At 40.4% G+C, this 16,361-nt stretch overlaps 4 gene segments (V, D, J or C); all 4 read right to left on the bottom strand.

Annotated features, from left to right (window-relative positions):
* Nucleotides 1-120: 120 nt before the first annotated feature.
* LOC117496301 lies at nt 121-716 on the bottom strand (the record flags this gene model as incomplete). The annotated part of the segment is given in 2 exon segments: nt 121-428; nt 546-716. Coding segments are annotated over 2 exon segments (351 nt in total), but the record flags the coding sequence as incomplete, so codon positions are not given.
* Nucleotides 717-800: 84 nt separating this feature from the next.
* Nucleotides 801-1,467, bottom strand: LOC117496295. The segment is given in 2 exon segments: nt 801-1,144; nt 1,235-1,467. Coding segments are annotated over 2 exon segments (396 nt in total).
* Nucleotides 1,468-11,484: 10,017 nt separating this feature from the next.
* On the bottom strand, nt 11,485-12,287 carry LOC117496343. The segment is given in 2 exon segments: nt 11,485-11,921; nt 12,039-12,287. Coding segments are annotated over 2 exon segments (480 nt in total).
* On the bottom strand, nt 12,181-12,863 carry LOC117496296. The segment is given in 2 exon segments: nt 12,181-12,637; nt 12,728-12,863. Coding segments are annotated over 2 exon segments (396 nt in total).
* Nucleotides 12,864-16,361: the final 3,498 nt, after the last annotated feature.

Raw genomic sequence — 16,361 nt, 5'->3', positions numbered from 1 at the left:
ACATTACTGTATCATCACAAACTGTTGATGTTTAACAGAGAGAGACTCCCTCTGGTGGATGCTGTGCAGTATTGTGTTGTCTTTGCTCCAAAGGTTTTTGTACAGAGTTGTGGTGTTTCCTGTCACTGTGGGCTTCAGAGCACAGTAGTACACAGCAGAGTCTGTCACTGCAGCAGAGGAGATCTGCAGAGGAACTGATGTCTTGTTGAGTGTAGCATCAAATCTGTCTTTCTTGAACTCTGCAGCATTATCTCCAGTTCTTAAGTAACGCATCAACATGTACTTTGGGTAACCATTGACTTCTTGTTTGTACCAGAACAGATAGGCTGTCTTAGATGTCTGAAATGTGCAGCCAAGTGTAACTGTGTCTCCTTCAGTAGCGCTGACATCTCCTGCTGGCTGGGTCACTGTGTCTTGTCCTTTACACTCTGGGGAAGAAGAGACCATGCAGAGGAAGAGATGAATCAATAAAGATGATGGATTAAAGGAGAACAATCAGTAGCTTTAAACAGTTACCTAGAAACATGTTGCAGTTTCTATCTTACCATAGGAGAGAGCAGCAAGAATAATCCACAGCCAATGTTCCATCTCTACAACAAGGTTTAAATCAGCAGCAGGAAGTAGCTGATGTTCAGCATTCAGTGTGAGGATGGTTCTCTTCACAGCAGCACTTCTTATTGACTGGATGGTTGAACACAGTGCAGAAGACGTGCACCGCCTACTTGATAATGTGGCCCTCTAGTGGAGGTGAACAGCTCAGTACAACAGTGTGGAGAAAAGGCTTCCAGCAGCTTGTCAGTGTGTCAGCTGGTGTTTGTGTACAGAGTGTTGGTGTTTCCTGTCACTGTGGGCCTCACAGCACAGTAGAACACAGCAGAGTCTGTCACTGCAGCAGAGGAGATGCTCAGATTGATTTGGTTTGACTCCACTGTAATATTCAGTCCAGGGATTGGATCTTTAAGTATTCCTCCAGTTCCTAAATGAGAGATGATGAACTCTGGTGGTTTTCCTGGATATTGTCGATACCAGAAGAAATAATCATCCAATTCAGCAACCTTGGAGTATCTGTAGGACAGAGTAACAGAGCTGCCTTCTGGACTGAACTCTTCTTTCTGTAATGCAGTGAGATCTTCACAGCTGACCCCTGAAGAGAGGAGTAATTCAAAAGACTCAGTTAATAGATCACATTTGATCAACATTAGAAGTTAACGTTTTCATGCAGAATGTTACGTACCTCTTAGAATGGAAACTAACAGTAGGGAATGTAAATAATAGTCTAATGACAGCATGTTGAATGAAGGTGATGATGATGATGGTCTGTGTTGAACTCTGGTGAATATGGAAGTTCCTCTCTCTTCTATAGTTCAGGAACATCTTAGCTCCTCCCTGAATCTCTCTGTCTCCTCTTAGATCTGTATTTCACTTCTCTCAGTTACACTTCCTCCTGGGTAACAGATCCAAAGGCAGTCTGTAAATAAAAAGTCAGAGGACCTATGATTTATCCCTGTGGTACACCACAAGAAATATCAGACCAACAGAGTAACGTATTTTATAAAGATAAGAACAAAAGCAATCAAAACTTGAGTGTGTGATGTGTACCAGTTTATTGAGAGAGGTGATTTCAAGTGTTTGATCAGTCAGTAAAAAAAAACGTAATAATAACAATGACGGGCGTTAACGTGAAGTCAGATTAGTGAGAGGTGTTTCATCTAGAGAGAAATCTGTTTAAAATGATCTTAATCTATTAAAAATATTTCTTCAGATCCGACATTTAAAAGGTCTTGAACACCACAACACAAGCTGCTGTTCCAATAGAACCTTTCATCAAATTGGGCTTGGAGATAAACTGAATCCAATGACAAAGTGAAAGGACCTAGGATTGAACCCTGTGGTACACCACATGAAATCACAGACTGACAGAAAAACAGAAACACTTATTTTAAATTCATGGAGACTACATTTTACGTTTAATCTGTGATAACAGGTCAGATTAACTGATTGAGTTACACATTTTAACCTGTGGATGTGAATCAAAGGCAGTACATGTGTTTGTATGGTAGTGCACAATTGTTAATAGATTTCAAATGATCAAGCATGTAAACTACATTACTGTATCATCACTTTGCCACTTCCCTGAATGATTTGCCCTTCTCAACTTCATTTGAGGCCCTCTGCAGCAGAGCAAGTGGCACTCCCCTGTCTGTCTTCCTCTTTCTGACATTTGGCATACTGTAAACACACACACACACTTTAGGCCTACTGTACAGTATTTTATTCTGTTTATTTTTACAGGGACAATGCACACCAATCAACAATACAACTGTATGCTTGAATGAACAATTGATCATTCAAGCAAATGAGCCATCATTGTAAATGTGCCACGTTACAACCGTCTGCTTTTTTTGTGAAATGAACCCCTGAGATAGACAGGAGGAACTCTGGTGGTTCTCCTGGATATTGTCGATACCAGAAGAAATAATCACCACCGGCTGCTTGTTTGGAGTATCTGTAGGACAGAGTAACAGTGCTGCCTTCTGGACTGAACTCTTCTGTTTTGACTGGAGTCAGATCTTCACAGCTGACGCCTGAGGGAAAGATTAACTCTGTTATTTCATGCTATAAAAGTTATTTTAGCAAAACCACACTCAGAAAGCAAGAGTGCAACAAACCTGATAAGATTGCAAAACATATCAGAGAAAAAGCTGAGTTCTGCAGGGAGAGCATGTTGAATGAAGGTGATGATGATGGTCTGTGTTGAACTAGAATAGAATAGGGAGGGATGAAACCCTCTTTAATGGTCACACATGCAGAGCACACAGCACACACAGTGAAATTTGGCCTCTGCTTTTAACCCATCCTAGTACAAGGAGTCTAGTACTAGGAGCAGTGGGCAGCTATTGTACAGCGCCCGGGGAGCAATGGGAGTGGGGGGGAAGGGGGGTGTTCGGTGCCTTGCTCAAGGGCACCATGGCAGGGCAGGAGGTGAACTGGGACCTCTCCAAGTAGAAGTCCACACTCCATATTTAGGTCTGGTCGGGGACTTGAACCAGCAACCCTACGGCTCCCAGTCCAAGCCCCTACTGACTGAGCCACTGCCGGAATATGGAAGTTCCTCTCTCTTCTATAGTTCAGGAACATCTTAGCTCCTCCCTGAATCTCTCTGTCTCCTCTTAGATCTGTATTTCACTTCTCTCTGTTTTGTTTTCTTCATGTTATCACGTGTGTGTCGTCTGCATAGCTATGGTAACTTATTTCATTGTTATCCATAAACTAAGCTAGTGGAAGCATGTAGATGTAAAAGGGAAGAGTCCCCAGGATGGAGCCTTGAGGAACCCCACAGGTCATATTCGTCAACTCAGTTGTTTAGTTACCTATAAGTAGGATTCAGACCAATACAAACAGTGCAGGAGAGTCCCACCCAGTTTTCCAGTCGGTCTAGTAATATGTTGTGGTCAACAGTTTAAAATGCAGCGCTGAGATCTAATAATACTGACAGTGAGATTCTGCCACTGTCCGTGTTTAAGTAGATGTCATTAAAGAAGTTAATTAGAGCAGTCTCAGTGCTGTGTGACTGGAACACAACAAAAGAGTTATTTAGTTCCAAAACAGCTTTTTAGCTGTTGAACTTTTTCAATTATTTTAACCGGCCTATAAATGTTCATCAATGAAGCCCCTAGGTTTGTCTTTAAGAGTTGTTTGATGACTGCAGTTTTCAGGGCCTGTGGGAATAAATATGAAAAAGGAGACGTGTTGGTGAAGGTCCATCAGGAGTCTGGCACATGGTGGAATGCACTAATTGAACATTATTAGGATAAATGTGAGAGATAAATTAAAGTAGCGTGGTGTTGAAGCATCAAATAAAAGATGCCTATCTGCTGGTGGTAGAACTGTTTGAGAATATCTTGTGTTGTTTCCCTAAAGTTTAACAGAGAGAGACTCCCTCTGGTGGATGTTGTGCAGTACTGTGTTGTCTTTGCTCCAAAGGTTTTTGTACAGTGTTGGTGTTTCCTGTCACTGTGGGCCTCAGAGCACAGTAGTACACAGCAGAGTCTGTCACTGCAGCAGAGGAGATGATCATATTGATTCGGTTTGACTCCATTTGCTTTTTCGTCACTGTAATATTCAGTCCAGGGATTGGGTTAGTTCCTACTTGGCCAGAAGGAGAGTGTGAGATGAGGAACTCTGGTGGTTTTCCAGGATATTGTCGATACCAGAAGTAATAATTAGCATTAGATCCAGCTTTGTAGGACAGAGTAACAGTGCTGCCTTCTGAACTGAACTCTTCTGTTTTGACTGGAGTCAGATCTTCACAGGTGACGCCTAAGGGAAAGAATAACTCTGTTATTCAATGTTATAAAAGTCCTTTTAGCAGAACCACACTCAGAAAGCAATGACACTGATGTTTTATCCAGAGTGTAACTAACCGGATAAGATTGCAAAAAATATCAGACAAAATGCTGAGTTCTGCAGGGACAGCATGTTGAATGAAGGTGATGATGATGGTCTGTGTTGAACTCTGGTGAATATGGAAGTTCCTCTCTCTTCTATAGTTCAGGAACATCTTAGCTCCTCCCTGAATCTCTCTGTCTCCTCTTAGATCTGTATTTCACTTCTCTCAGTTACACTTCCTCCTGGGTAACAGATCCAAAGGCAGTCTGTAAATAAAAAGTCAGAGGACCTAGGATTTATCCCTGTGGTACACCACAAGAAATATCAGACCAACAGAGTAACGTATTTTATAAAGATAAGAACAAAAGCAATCAAAACTTGAGTGTGTGATGTGTACCAGTTTATTGAGAGAGGTGATTTAAAGTGTTTGATCAGTCAGTAAATAAAAACGTAATAATAACAATGACGGGCGTTAACGTGAAGTCAGATTAGTGAGAGGTGCTTCATCGAGAGAGAAATCTGTTTAAAATTATCTTAATCTATTAAAAATATTTCTTCAGATCCGACATTTAAAAGGTCTTGAACACCACAACACAAGCTGCTGTTCCAATATAACCTATAATCACATTGTGCTTAGAGATACATTGAATCAAATGACAAGGTGAGAGGACCTAGGATTGAACCCTGTGGTACACCACATGAAATCACAGACTGACAGAAAAACAGAAACACTTATTTTAAATTTATGGAGACTACATATTACGTTTAATCTATGATAACAGGTCAGATTAACTGATTGAGTTACACATTTTAACCTGTGGATGTGACTCAAAGGCAGTACATGTGTTTGTATGGTAGTGCACAATTGTTAATAGATTTCAAATGATCAAGCATGTAAACTACATTACTGTATCATCACAAACTATTGATGTTTAACAGAGAGAGACTCCCTCAGGTGGATGCTGTGCAGTATTGTGTTGTCTTTGCTCCAAAGGTTTTTGTACAGAGTTGTGGTGTTTCCTGTCACTGTGGGCTTCACAGCACAGTAGTACACAGCAGAGTCTGTCACTGCAGCAGAGGAGATGCTCAGATAGATCTGGGTTTTATCCTCACTCACTTCAGCAGACAGTCCAGAAACTGGATTCAACATAATGGCTCCAGTTCCTAAATGAGAGAAGATGAACTCTGGTGGTTTTCCTGGATTTTCTTCATGTTATCACGTGTGTGTTGTCTGCATAGCTATGGTAACTTATTTAATTGTTATCCATAAACTAAGCTATTGGAAGCATGTAGATGTAAAAGGGAAGAGTCCCCAGGATGGAGCCTTGAGGAACCCCACAGGTCATATTCGTCAACTCAGCTGTGTAGTTAACTATAAGTAGGATTCAGACCAATACAAACAGTGCCAGAGTCCCACCCAGTTTTCCAGTTGGTCTAGTAATATGTTGTGGTCAACAGTTTAAAATGCAGCGCTGAGATCTAATAATACTGACAGTGAGATTCTGCCACTGTCCGTGTTTAAGTAGATGTCATTAACCTGTTACGCACGGCCCCCCCGGTACCGGGCGGATAAACACGTCATTTGCAGGAAACAACGTCTAAGGAATCTTAATATTTAATAAAACTATGAATGTTTTATATCCATGTAACGGGAAGAAACTCAGCTAACTGATCTTTTTTTAAAAAAAATCCAAAACAAAACCACAATGCTCGCACTGAGCCTCTGAATTAGCCACGAGCGAACATTTTTAACCTAAAACGGCACTTAAACTCACAATAACTCCCTTATTACTTATTCTAGATGCACAGCCAACCACTCGTTTTTGGTGTCCTGGAGACACTGAATCTGTGTAAAAAACCTCAACACTCAGTGATAAACATTTGCGACGCTATAAACGAAAGCGTACATCATAACATGTGGAGCTAAGTAGCTAGAAACGCTAACATGGCTTACCTTGGTCAAAACTGGTCTTCAATGGCATTAAAACGATAAAAAAACGATGCTGCAGTTAATCCATAGGTTAATCCAATGTGTCTGTGCCCTCTTTGAAATGATTTCTGATAATCCATAAGCAATAAAACTGCTTTTTAGTTTCCAAATTCCAGAGCTAGAGATCGGTCCACTCTGATGCTAAATTACATGCGCGCAGCCCCCACTTTTTCTCTTTACAATGAGTGTGTATGTGGGCCTCCCCCTTCGATTCTATTGGCTCTAACGGTCAGAAAGAGGTGTCAACCATCAAAATCGAGCAAGGGGGGCCAGAGATATGGAAAAAAAAACATTTTCACCCAAATCACATCAGAGGTGGGGTGGTTTTGGCTAAACCTCTCTTCAAAGGTCAAATGTCACTTGTTTTGCATCAATCTTGATACAGGGTACTTATTATATGTTGTACTTTGGATTCCTAAAGCTTTTAGTCTACTAACCCATCATCCAAGGGTAGTTTTCACTATAAGTAAAAAATAATTTTTGGACGGACACTATAATTTACAGTTTTTTACGATGTAAAATCTGAATTTTCTTTAAAATAAAAAACATTTATATTGATTCTGACACTTCTACATCCAACTCACAGATGTAACCTTGCTTTGATAAAAGAAATTATTCATATAACCCTTTTAGAAGTTAGGTTGTAGTCATTTGTTTTGGGCATGTCATTTTCGAGCCTGAAACATGAAAAACAGGCTTGGTGCTTAACAGGTTAAAGAAGTTAATTAGAGCAGTCTCAGTACTGTGTGACTGGAACACAACAAAACAGTTATTTAGTTCCAAAACAGCTTTTTAGCTGTTGAACTTTTTCAATTATTTTAACCGGCCTATAAATGTTCATCAATGAAGCCCCTAGATTTGTCTTTAAGAGTGGTTTGATGACTGCAGTTTTCAGGGCGTGTGGGAATAAATATGAAAAAGGAGACGTGTTGGTGAAGGTCCAGCAGGAGTCTGGCACATGGTGGAATGCACTAATTGAACATTATTAGGATAAATGTGAGAGATAAATTAAAGTAATGTGGTGTTGAAGCATCAAATAAAAGATGCCTATCTGCTGGTGGTAGAACTGTTTGAGAATATCTTGTGTTGTTTCCCTAAAGTCTGACAGAGAGAGGCTCCCTCTGGTGGATGTTGTGCAGTACTGTGTTGTCTTTGCTCCAAAGGTTTTTGTACAGACTGTTGGTGTTTCCTGTCACTGTGGGCTGCAGAGCACAGTAGTACACAGCAGAGTCTGTCACTGCAGCAGAGGAGATGATCATATTGATTCGGTTTGACTCCACTGTAATATTCAGTCCAGGGATTGGCTTAGTTACACTGCCTGAAACAGAGTGTGAGATGAGGAACTCTGGTGGTTTTCCAGGATATTGTCGATACCAGAAGTAATAATTAGCATTAGATCCAGCTTTGTAGGACAGAGTAACAGAGCTGCCTTCTGAACTGAACTCTTCTGTTTTGACTGGAGTCACATCTTCACAGCTGACGCCTAAGGGAAAGAATAACTCTGTTATTCAATGTTATAAAAGTCCTTTTAGCAGAACCACACTCAGAAAGCAATGACACTGATGTTTTATCCAGAGTGTAACTAACCGGATAAGATTGCAAAAAATATCAGAGAAAAAGCTGAGTTCTGCAGGGACAGCATGTTGAATGAAGGTGATGATGATGGTCTGTGTTGAACTCTGGTGAATATGGAAGTTCCTCTCTCTTCTATAGTTCAGGAACATCTTAGCTCCTCCCTGAATCTCTCTGTCTCCTCTTAGATCTGTATTTCACTTCTCTCAGTTACACTTCCTCCTGGGTAACAGATCCAAAGGCAGTCTGTAAATAAAAAGTCAGAGGACCTTGGATTGAACCCTGTGGTACACCATATGAAATCAAAGACTGACAGACAAACAGAAACACTTATTTTTAGTCCGTGGAGACTACATTATATTTAAACCTGTGAGAAAAAGGCCAGATTCACTGATTGAGTTAAACATTTGAACCTGTGGATGTGACTCCAAGGCAGTACATGTATTTGTATGGTAGTGAACAATAGTTCATACATTTCAAATGATCAAGCAGGTAAATTACATTACTGTATCATCACAAACTATTGAGTTTGAACAGAGAGAGACTCCCTCTGGTGGATGTTGTGCAGTATTGTGTTGTCTTTGCTCCAAAGGTTTTTGTACAGAGTTAATAATAATAATAATAATAATAGCTTGGATTTATATAGCGCCTTTCATGGGACCCAAGGTCGCTTAACAAAGAAGAATAGGGCAGAAACAAACATAACAAAACAAAAGGCTGTCAGACAACCAGTCAGACAGACAAAACAACAGATAGATTTAGGGGCCAAAGGCCTTAGTAAACAGATGGGTCTCCAAGAGCCGTCTCGTTTAAGTGAACGACGGGAGCCGGCTCGTGCCCGCGAACGAGAAGTTTTTTTTCGTTTTTTTCCCGTTAAGTAATACAAGACAGAATTATATGATGATCTCTGCGTTACGGGTGCTCCGTGAATGCATGCATGCAGTGACATGTAATATCCAAGGATTAGAGACGGTTGGATGTTGCTGTTTTGAGCATTGCAATATATTTATTTTCACTATGTTATTTATTTATGATTATCTTTAGGCTCAGCAAAGATTTGAGTTCAGCTGTCTGCTGTCTTTTTTTCTTTATTTAATAGTGAAATAGAGCCCTGCTGTTTTGTTAGGGCTTTTTCTTTAAATACAATTTTTAAATGTCGATACAGTAGCTGTCCTTTTTTTAAATGTCTATGCTTACGTTGTTACAGGTGTTGCTATCTGCTTTGTGTAGCGTGCTTCTACAAGCAAGTCAGTGCATTCATTGGGTTGTATCAGAGAGTTACAAGGGTCTGTAAATGCAATTGGCCACAGCAAATCATTTATATTAAAAATAACATTTTTCAATAATGTATTGAATACTGAAGAGCCGTTTGGGAGCCGAAAGAGCCGGCTCTTCTTGGTGAGCCGAGCCAAATGATCCGGCTCACTAAAAATAGCCGGAATTCCCATCACTAATGGAGACTACTTACTTTTATTTCAACCAGTGGCGGCCGGTGGTCTTTTTTTTTGGTGGGGCTCTTGACGTACCGTAAGTGACCTACCCGGGGGGTCCGGGGGGTTTCCCCCCCGAAATTTTTTTCGAGAAATGACCCCTTAAATGATGACTTCTGGTGATGTTAGAGGGGGGGGGAAAGGAGAAATCGAGGCTTAAAAATATGAGAAGACTGATCAATACCTCCATAATCTTCAGTGTGGAAAATATTATTTATCAACCTGAACATCTACTACTTTACCAGGAATTTGTGTTCTCAGAACTGGTCTGTTTTTTTCTTTCTTAAAACTGTTCATGTTTTATGAACCAACACCTTCACCAAGTAGCTTTACAGTGAACTGCATGTGAGATATAAAATTAATAGCATCTTTTCAGTAGCATTAATTATAAATATTTAAGTGGTTCAATACAAGTCACTACAGCATTTCAAACTGAACTGTGAATAAATGCAATTTAAAAAAAATAACCACAGCACAAAATGTCATAAATTGTGTTTTTTCTTTGTTTCTCTCAGGATTATTTACAAACAGGCTTATTTACATATAGCAATAACTCAGAAATGAAAAAGCTACATCGTCTAACACGAACAACCAGTTAGCATAATGATAATATATGTGTTATGTACAATGTAACTGGCAAGGCTAGAGCAAGAAAGAACATAAAGTTTGCAAAAGGTTTAAATAACTTCAAGTATCTGTCTTCAGATTACGTGGAGGTTTTAGTCCGATGGGAAGCAGATTTTAAGCGACACCGAAGATAAACCAAAAATGTGGTGGAGCTGCAAACCGTGTAGTGTTGCTGGGACAGAACAGGAGCTATAACCGTTGGAAAATACATCACAGACAATGCAACAAACGTGGAGACAGAACAATCACTTCTGTGATAAATGCCCACTTATTAATAAACTTCTAACAACCATGGGAAACCTCCTCTCTACATATAAAGTGATATCCAAGCATGGGAAACAAAAGACAGCATTTACCTGTTTGCATCCAGCTAGCCAAGCCTTTCTTGTGTACCAGCTACTTGTGAAGCCTCGTGTATAAATTTTGTCTTTTTCACGAGATTGCTGCGATATATTCAAATCGGGTTGGTCCGGTGCAAGGTCTTTAAGCAACAATTTATCTGCCAAACTTCTCCTTTCGAAAGGATTGGAGATTAGCTCTTGAACAGAATTAGCCGGGGACCGAGGTCCGGAGACTCCACCTGCACACGATGCCATCCTCATCAACTACTGCGTCAACCGGATACGAGTCACTGTCCAAACTACTCACAGACTGCACTGGGCGCTGACATTGGCGCCCGGTGACCGTCATCTTTGACGACGCTGATTGGCTGAAATTATATTTTCGCGGCATAGTTTACACGTTACAGATAGCAACAGTCAGCTGCTGGTGGCTGCTGCTGCACTGGTTGAAGGCTCCTCTCTTAGCGCCCAGACGAGAGAAGGTGCATGGGCAAGGCCAGGCAGGAAACATGTGACTTATCAGTAACTTTAGACATCGTAACACAATTTTAAACGAGATTTTATTGTAGATTATACATTTTACTGATACCAATTATATAATATTTACCTTGTTCATTAAAAATAAAAATAAAAACATATATATTTTTTTAAACATATTTCTTTTTTTAAATTTAAATTTAAATTATTATTATTATTTTTTTTTTTCAATATGGGAAGAGGTGGGGCGGCGCCCCTAGCGCCCCTATGGACCGGCCGCCACTGATTTCAACCTGTGATAAAAGAGTTAAACATTTGAACCTGCAGATGTGAATCAAAGGCAGTACATGTGTTTGTATAATAGTGATATTTACACACAGTATAATTCAAATTATCAAGCAGGTAAATTACATTACTGTATGATCACAAACTATTGATGTTTAACTCCCTCCCACATTTTTAAGATTCGGTTATGATGAGGTATTGTTAAGAATGAAAGTAAAGTTTTACAAAATGTCATTATCATCAGAGTACATGTCGTATGAAAAAACCCTTTCCCTCAGTATGTTTACCTCAAGCACTTATTTGTGTATCACCGTCACAAAGAGTCTACACTGTTTTGTAATATACTGTTGGAGTTTTTCAGAGAGAATCTCTGGTGGATGCTGTGCAGTATTGTGTTGTCTTTGCTCCAGAGGTTTGTGTACAGAGTTGTGGTGTTTCCTGTCACTGTGGGCCTCAGAGCACAGTAGTACACAGCAGAGTCTGTCACTGCAGCAGAGGAGATCTGCAGAGGAACTGATGTCTTGTTGAGTGTAGCCTCAAATCTGTCTTCCTTGAACTCTGCAGCTTTATCTCGACCTCCTGAGAAACGCTTCAGCATGTACTTTGGGTAACCATTGACTTCTTGTTTGTACCAGAACAGATAGGGATATGTGCCACTGATATGAAATGTGCAGTCAAGTGTAACTGTGTCTCCTTCAGTAGCGCTGACATCTCCTGCTGGCTGGGTCACTGTGTCTTGTCCTTTACACTCTGGGGAAGAAGAGACCATGCAGAGGAAGAGATGAATCAATAAAGATGATGGATTAAAGGAGAACAATCAGTAGCTTTAAACAGTTACCTAGAAACATGTTGTAGTTTCTATCTTACCAAAGGAGAGAGCAGCAAGAATAATCCACAGCCAATGTTCCATCTCTACAACAAGGTTTAAATCAGCAGCAGGAAGTAGCTGATGTTCAGCATTCAGTGTGAGGATGGTTCTCTTCACAGCAGCACTTCTTATTGACTGGATGGTTGAACACAGTGCAGAAGACGTGCACCGCCTACTTGATAATGTGGCCCTCTAGTGGAGGTGAACAGCTCAGTACAACAGTGTGGAGAAAAGGCTTCCAGCAGCTTGTCAGTGTGTCAGCTGGTGTTTGTGTACAGAGTGTTGGTGTTTCCTGTCACTGTGGGCCTCACAGCACAGTAGAACACAGCAGAGTCTGTCACTGCAGCAGAGGAGATGCTCAGATTGATTTGGTTTGACTCCACTGTAATATTCAGTCCAGGGATCAGATTATTTATAATGTTTCCAGTTCCTAAATGATAGATGATGAACTCTGGTGGTTTTCCTGGATATTGTCGATACCAGTAAAACTCATCACCACCAGTTGCTTCTTTGGAGTATCTGTAGGACAGAGTAACAGAGCTGCCTTCTGGACTGAACTCTTCTTTCTGTAATGCAGTGAGATCTTCACAGCTGACCCCTGAAGAGAGGAGTAATTCAAAAGACTCAGTTAATAGATCACATTTGATCAACATTAGAAGTTAACGTTTTCATGCAGAATGTTACGTACCTCTTAGAATGGAAACTAACAGTAGGGAATGTAAATAATAGTCTAATGACAGCATGTTGAATGAAGGTGATGATGATGGTCTGTGTTGAACTCTGGTGAATATGGAAGTTCCTCTCTCTTCTATAGTTCAGGAACATCTTAGCTCCTCCCTGAATCTCTCAGTCTCCTCTTAGATCTGTATTTCACTTCTCTCAGTTATACTTCCTCCTGGGTAACAGATCCAAAGGCAGTCTGTAAATAAAAAGTCAGAGGACCTAGGATTGAACCCTGTGGTACACCACAATAAATTACAGACCACCAGAGTAACTTATTTTATAAAGATAAGAACAAAAGCAATCAAAACTTGAGTGTGTGATGTGTACCAGTTTATTGAGAGAGGTGATTTAAAGTGTTTGATCAGTCAGTAAAAAAAACGTAACAATGACGGCCGTTAACGTGAAGTCAGATTAGTGAGAGGTGTTTCATCGAGAGAGAAATCTGTTTAAAATGATCTTAATCTAATACGAATTTTTCTTCATACCCAACATTTAAAAGGTCTTGAACACCACAACACAAGCTGCTGTTCCAATAAAACCTATGATCACATTGTGCTTAGTGATTCTTCTTCTTCTCTTCGTTTTTGGCGGATTGCAAATAACTTAAAAGGTGCATACCGCCACCTACTGTACATGAGTATGAATCATCATATCATACCAACTCTTTAACCTATGATCTAATCAAAATAAATAAATAAATCAACAAAAAACAAAACATGAAATAAATAAAACAAAAATAAAAATCTATATTCTTTCCTGACCTAATGTTAAATTATTTTTCCTACCCCAGTTTCACTCAAGAATGTAAACAGTGCCTTTCTGGTAGCTCTCACTCCCTCTCCTTTTGTTCCCAACATACCAACCACACTCCATTCCCTCTCTGCCTCTAAAACTTCAGCCTTTAGTTTTCCTCTTTCAGCTTTATAGATGTCACAATGTATCAAGATATGTTCTACATCTTCTTTAACTCCACAGCTCCCACACTTGTCACTGTCACTTTTCCCCATGACATACAGAGTACCATTCAAAGCTATCGTGATTTATTCTGAGTCTAGCGATCGTGATTTCCTCCCTTCTGTTTCTTTCTTTATAAATATGAATTGTAATTGTCTTTTGTACTTTGTGATACTCTTTGCCTTTCTGGTCTTTCTCCCACCTTTTCTGACAGATCTCCATCCCTTTCTTCTTAATGACTGCTTTCCCTTCTCCTTCTCCAAGTTGAACTGGTAATGTGATTTCCTTTTGTAGTGCACTTTTTGCTCATTTATCAGCACACTCGTTCCCTTTCACCCCCTCATGAGCACACTCGTTCCCTTTCACCCCCTCGTGAGCACACTCGTTCCCTTTCACCCCCTCATGTGCACACTCGTTCCCTTTCACCCCCTCGTGAGCACACTCGTTCCCTTTCACCCCCTCATGAGCACACTCGTTCCCTTTCACCCCCTCATGAGCACACTCGTTCCCTTTCACCCCCTCATGAGCACACTCGTTCCCTTTCACCCCCTCATGAGCACACTCGTTCCCTTTCACCCCCTCATGAGCACACTCGTTCCCTTTCACCCCCTCATGAGCACACTCGTTCCCTTTCACCCCCCTCATGTGCAGGCACCCAGCAGAACTGCAGATCTATGCCGCCTCTGTGCAGTCTTAACAGGCTATGATTCAGTTCTATGAGAATGTCTTCTCTGGCAGTTGTTGTTGACTGTATGCTTTGTAGACTGGATAATGAATCTGTGCACATCACCACCCTATCTGGTCTGACCTCTTCAACCCACTGTAATCCTATTATTACTGCCAGCATTTCTGCTGTGGACACTGATAATTGATCAGACGCTCTTTTTGAAATAGATATTTTAAATTCTGGGATGTATATACCAATTCCAACACACTCTTCCTTGTTCTTAGAACCATCTGTGTACATTTGTAGGTCATTGTAATACTTTTCATTCAGATACATACTTGTTTTAATTCCCACTTCATTTACTTGCCACTCTTTTTTCCTTTCTACAAAACTCATATCTATGTTAGCTTCTGGGGAAAGCCCTGGGGGAACACTGCTAAATGGGGTTGCTTTGGCAAACGTGATATTCTCCACTCCATATGCCCTCGTTCTCTCCTTACTCGTCCAGCCAAACCCACGTCCCTGGAATTTTGCATATTCCCAGCAATCCTGTAATATTCTGTTTGAAATATTTCCCTCTCCACTTCCTTGTAGCCTGACCCAGTATGACAGAGCAAGTGTCTCTCTTCTGATCTCCAGAGGTGTCTCTCCTGCTTCTATCAGAACTGCATTGATAGGGGATGACTTTATCGCTCCTATACACAACCGCAATGCTTTATATTGTATTCTATCCATTTTTAAAAGCGATGTTTTTGCTGCTGCTCCATACACTATACAACCATAATCTATTGTGGACCTCATAATTTATCTGTAAATGTTTATTAATGCTTGTTTGTTTGCGCCCCAGTTGCATCCAGCTACAGCTCGCAATACATTTAATACTTTTTTGCATTTTGTTTCCACTTGTTTAATATGCATTTCCCATGTGTATTTGCTATCAAACCACAGTCCTAGGTATTTGAACTCATTCACCTTTGTCATTGGACGATCATATAGTGTTAGCTGTTGGCCATCAATCTTGCGTTTGTTTGTGAATACCATGTAGCATGACTTGCTTTCTGACATTTTGAATCCCCAGTTATATGACCACCTCTCCACTTTTTAATCGCTCTAGCTATATTCTCCATTACGTGAGGCATTTCTTCCCCTCATCCAAATAGCCCCATCATCTGCGTATAGAGCCGATTGAATGCATGTGTCTAAACATGTAAATATATCATTGATCATGATGTTAAATAATATTGGACTGACTGCACTCCCTTGGGGGATACCATTTTCTATTTCTAAATAGTTGGAAATATCTGCTCCAACCTTTACTCTAAATGTCCTGTCTGTTAAAAAGGCCCTTACCCAATTGTACATTCTCCCTCCAATACCCATTCTACTCAATTTGATCAGTAACCCATCCCTCCACATACAGTCATACGCCTTTTCAATGTCAAAGTACACTATTGCCATTATCTCTTTCATTTTCAGTGTTTTTTCCACATCATTACTCACTCTTACTAAAGCATCTATTGTGGACCGCCCTTTACGAAATCCGCTCTGAAAACGACTCAGCAGCCCTTTCTGCTCCAGTACATGTGAGAGCCTACGGACAATGATCTTTTCCATCCATTTACATAGGTGTGATGTAAGAGCTATTGGTCTGTAGTTACTAGGGTGTATCTTTCCCTGGCTTATTGAATGGTAGCACGACTGCTGTTTTCCACAAACTTGGCATATCTCCTTCTCTCCAGATTTTATTGAAAAGACTCAGCACCATTGTCATAGTTTCCATAGGCAACTGTCTAAACATAGCATAACATAGCTGGTCTTGTCCTGGGGCTGTATAACCTGTACCTTGTAAGGCTATTTTGAGTTCTGACATTGTAAATTCCACATCAAGAGCTGACCTATTATCCTGTCTCTTCTCCTTCACGTTTTCATTCTCTGCTAGTAACTGCTGTTTTTGCTGCCTATGAATATCACTGAGATG

The sequence above is a fragment of the Trematomus bernacchii genome, unplaced genomic scaffold (genome assembly GCF_902827165.1).
Source record: "Trematomus bernacchii unplaced genomic scaffold, fTreBer1.1, whole genome shotgun sequence".
Taxonomy (NCBI): domain Eukaryota; kingdom Metazoa; phylum Chordata; class Actinopteri; order Perciformes; family Nototheniidae; genus Trematomus; species Trematomus bernacchii.
This window is presented reverse-complemented; position numbering and strand designations above follow the sequence as displayed.